Source organism: Trypanosoma equiperdum (genome assembly GCF_001457755.1).
Source record: "Trypanosoma equiperdum strain OVI genome assembly, contig: ctg_661, whole genome shotgun sequence".
NCBI lineage: Eukaryota > Euglenozoa > Kinetoplastea > Trypanosomatida > Trypanosomatidae > Trypanosoma > Trypanosoma equiperdum.
In genome coordinates, this window is record NW_027124600.1 from 1 (window position 1) to 1234 (window position 1234).

The following is a 1234-nucleotide window of genomic DNA, read 5'->3' on the forward strand; positions in this document are numbered from 1 at the left end:
AATGCGCAGACGCCACCCGATGGTCTGCCGGTTTACGCTTGGGGTGTAACTCTCCTCACTTCTCCGGATGAGGCTCATTTTCACCACTGGGAAAAAGACAAGGGAAGCCGCCAAATTATTATAAACTGTGATGATGTGCGCGACATGAAGGCATTTGTGGCATGGAAAAAGCTGTCTGTAGCATCAGGCTATATGGCACTTGAATAAGAAGCTCAGGCGAGGATTGTTGAAGAACTTGAAAATGAGTGGGAAACAATAAAGGGCCATATTAATGTAGTTGGGCAAGTGGCTCGTGTCGTTTATAACAACATGCAGCACGATGTCCGTGTGTTTGAGGCAAAAGAGATGATAATGGCCATCAATAATGACAATAAAAGTCACTACGAGGACATAATGGTGAAAATTGCCGATTGGCGAAATGATAAGGTAACGCACAGGTTAGTGAAAATGGTCCGTGTGGGAAATGCTGGAGATATCATCGATGAATACTGCTGCAGGCCACTTTCGGTTTGCATTGGGAATGCTATATTTTTTAAACTGCTTTTCATTATTGTGCAGAAAATGGCTATCCGTCAAGTGATGATGTCAGACGAGGGTGCCGCAGCCAACGTGTTTGAATCAAGGGCGTTGGCTGCATTTCTTTTTCCTCGAGTTATTAAAGTTATCGCAGACAACTTAAAATACCTGCGGCGGCCGGGTGAACCGGGAGACAAACGAAGCATACTGAACGACATAACTGTTCAGCAGTTGAGACTCACTGGGCAGAAGTTTTTACCAGATGCCAGACAGCAACCAATTGAGAAGTGTGAATACATGGTGCTCTACCGCCCTGCCACAGTCAATGAACCCGTGGTGGATGGCTTTTTTTTCGTTGAGGGGCGCTTCACGATGTCGCCTGGAAGGAACAGCGGCACCGACCACGCCAAATACAGCTGTGCTTTTACAAGTAACCAAGTCGGACAGTCACCCCACCACTTCGTCAAAGGTGCAGAAGCTCCAAGAAAAAATGGAAAGCTATTTTTCTGATTGGGGTGCGTTTTCCCGCGACATGGTTTGGGAGATGATATACATTAATTCGGTTAACGGTGGTGTGATTACAAGATGGCAGCTTTGTGATGGCGACGACCCCGCCGAAGCGGCTGATATGTGGAGAAACATGACTCAATACCAAGTAATATTAAGGGAAGAAATGCAAGGGCAGATAATGCGAGCATATAGAGATGAAGGTTGGTAT

At 46.1% G+C, this 1234-nt stretch overlaps 1 pseudogene across 1 annotated transcript; it reads left to right on the top strand.

The window, feature by feature from the left end:
• The first annotated feature begins 102 nt into the window (after positions 1–102).
• On the top strand, positions 103–1225 carry TEOVI_000308700:pseudogene (annotated as a pseudogene). Its single transcript is given in 2 exon segments — positions 103–885; positions 887–1225. Coding segments are annotated over 2 exon segments (1122 nt in total).
• Positions 1226–1234: the final 9 nt, after the last annotated feature.